Source organism: Sinocyclocheilus anshuiensis, unplaced genomic scaffold (assembly GCF_001515605.1).
Source record: "Sinocyclocheilus anshuiensis isolate Anshui unplaced genomic scaffold, SAMN03320099.WGS_v1.1 scaffold1237, whole genome shotgun sequence".
NCBI classification, from domain to species: Eukaryota; Metazoa; Chordata; class Actinopteri; order Cypriniformes; family Cyprinidae; genus Sinocyclocheilus; species Sinocyclocheilus anshuiensis.
In genome coordinates this window covers 1,054,962-1,057,480 of record NW_015553581.1, presented here as the reverse complement: position 1 = coordinate 1,057,480, position 2,519 = coordinate 1,054,962, and the positions used below count along the sequence as shown (strand labels likewise).

Genomic DNA, 2,519 nt, shown 5'->3' with positions numbered 1-2,519 from the left:
ATATTATATTATATTATTTTCATTAGATTTATATTTTTTTCCAATGTCAATATTTAAAAAAATATATATAGTTATATTCATTTGTGTAATATATTCTTTTATATAATATCCACTTTATTTTTCAGCACAGAAGTAAGGCGTTTTCTGTGAATGTGCGAGACAATCAGGGCCTGATTGTATTTACCTTTATTTATGAAAAGTGATTTTTGAGGGGGACTGTAAGCAACTTTCGACAGGCAAGATTCACACACACACACATACACACACACACACAGATAGCGTCCTGATCAAAGTAGTATACAGTAGCCACCTGATTCGATCATCAACACCATCAAAGGCGAGAGAAAGAGTTATTTCAAGCTACCGTTTGAGAGCACTTGTGGTATTAAAGCCCCTTCCTCTCCAAAAGAGAAGAAAATCAATGTACTTGATTGATACAAGGCTATTTCACCCATCCGGGACTCTGTGTGTGTGTGTTTGTGTGTAAGTGCCTGTGTGTGTGTCAGGATGGACAATGGATACATTACAGAGAGACAGCAGCCTCTCTACAGCATTACAGTCTGACCAAATTCAATCACACATTTGTTGACAGTTAAATGTCCCAGAATTCAGAGAGGTGGTGTTCTATAGGTTGTAGGCACATAAACAGAATAACCAGCCTTATCTTATGAGTGGCCGGCTGGAGCAAAATGAGACCCGTTCACATCCCAGCACTGAGAAACCATCTACAATTGTGTGTTTTGCAGTGGGACCTCTGATTGGGCGGCATTGCGGTACCAAAATCCCCTCTGAAATACAGTCATCCACTGGTATCCTCTCTCTGTCCTTTCATACGGATATGGCCGTGGCCAAAGATGGCTTTTCTGCCTGCTACAACATGACTCTCAAGGAGGTCAATGACAGTAAGGGATGTTTTTCTTTCAGCTTTGAAACTGAACTGTTGGTCTAGCTACCAATACGAAAATGTAGCTTGCAAGTAATAAAAAAGTAGCTAACTAAATGGAAGCTTTTTTATCTTTTTAAGTATTTTTATAGCTTTTTTTTTACGTAAACTAAACAAACTAATTCAATATGATTCAATAAAATGAATCAGATTACAAAGTTAGTAACAGCCCTGATTTTAGTTACTCTTCAACACTGCTGTTTATTTGCATGTCTGTCTTTTATCTCAGATTTAATGTAAGAAAAACTCTGTGTTCCTCAGATTTCCACTGCAGTAATGCTCTTGGCATGGAGTCAAACAAGATCAGCGATGACCAGATCTCTGCGTCATCCTCCTTCTATGATGGCCGATGGTCCCCAAGACAGGCTCGGCTTAACTTTGAAGATAACTCTTGGACGCCCAATGAGGACAGCAACAAAGAATACATCCAGGTGAGGTTTCCTCTCTCTCATTTGTTTGTCTGCAAAGGGGAGAGAAAAGGGAACAAGTTCTCATCCCTCTCAACTTACTTACATGCATTGTGGAATCTCAAAAGGCTTGTGAACGGACATGTGGATTTGAGATTTCTGGTTCTGGCAGGAAGTCGGCTGGGTTAGGTGCTACACCAGGCCTTCAGAATGAGACTCATTACTTTTGGTGTTACTTTAAGTGGTGTGTCGTATTTGTGTCAGGATGCTGCTGAGTTGTGGGCTTCTGGTAGAGCAGCTGTTCTGTTGTGTTAACACCTGACATCACTCTCTCTCTCTCAGGGTCCACGGCACAGATATCCATCTTGACAAACAGCTGTCGTAAATGCCAACATGCCCGAGGACCATACTTCACCCAGACGCTTTGGCTCTGTTGTGTGTGTGTTCAGAATAAGCGAGGTTGTTCTGTTTTAGGTGTGTACATGCAGCTGAGATCCACGTACAATTGATATTCATCGATCCATCCAGGGTTTCAGGGTAAATTAACTGATGAAGTTACCTTAAAGGAATGCTGTGGGCACAATACAAGTTAAGATCTGTTGTTGAAAGCATCTGTGGCATAATGTTATTTACAATGGAAGATTATTTCGAGTTGTACTAAACTTTTACCATATATTTAGTTTAATTTACTTTTCTATTTTGTTTTGTTTTGTGTTTATTAAAGCAAAAATAATGGTTACACTTCACAGTGGGCACAGTTGGAGCCCATTGTTAAAAACTTACTGTTTCAAAATAATTATTTAATTTTATTTTATTTTATTTTATTTAATTTAATTTTATTTAATTTTATTTAATTTTATTTAATTTTATTTTATTTTATTTTATTTTATTTTATTTTATTTTATTTTATTTTATTTTATTTTATTTTATTTTATTTTATTTTATTTTATTTTATTTTATTTTATTTTATTTTATTTTATTTTATTTTATTTTATTTTATTTTATTTTATTTTATTTTATTTTATTTTATTTTATTTTATTTTATTTTATTTTATTTTATTTTATTTTATTTTATTTTATTTTATTTTATTTTATTTTATTTTATTTTAGCAAAAATAATGGTTACAGTATGGCACTTGCAAATTAGGGCTAATTGTTAAAAATGTACT

General features: G+C 34.4%; 1 protein-coding gene across 1 annotated transcript in view; it reads left to right on the top strand.

Annotated features, from left to right (window-relative positions):
* Positions 1–2,519, top strand: part of LOC107668386 (neuropilin-2-like) — an 83,504-nt gene that overhangs the window by 34,868 nt on the left and 46,117 nt on the right. Inside the window, exons 5-6 of the mRNA XM_016460235.1 lie at positions 747–902; positions 1,205–1,374. Coding sequence (XP_016315721.1) covers positions 747–902; positions 1,205–1,374 — 326 coding nt within the window. The remainder of the gene's footprint in view (positions 1–746; positions 903–1,204; positions 1,375–2,519) is intronic.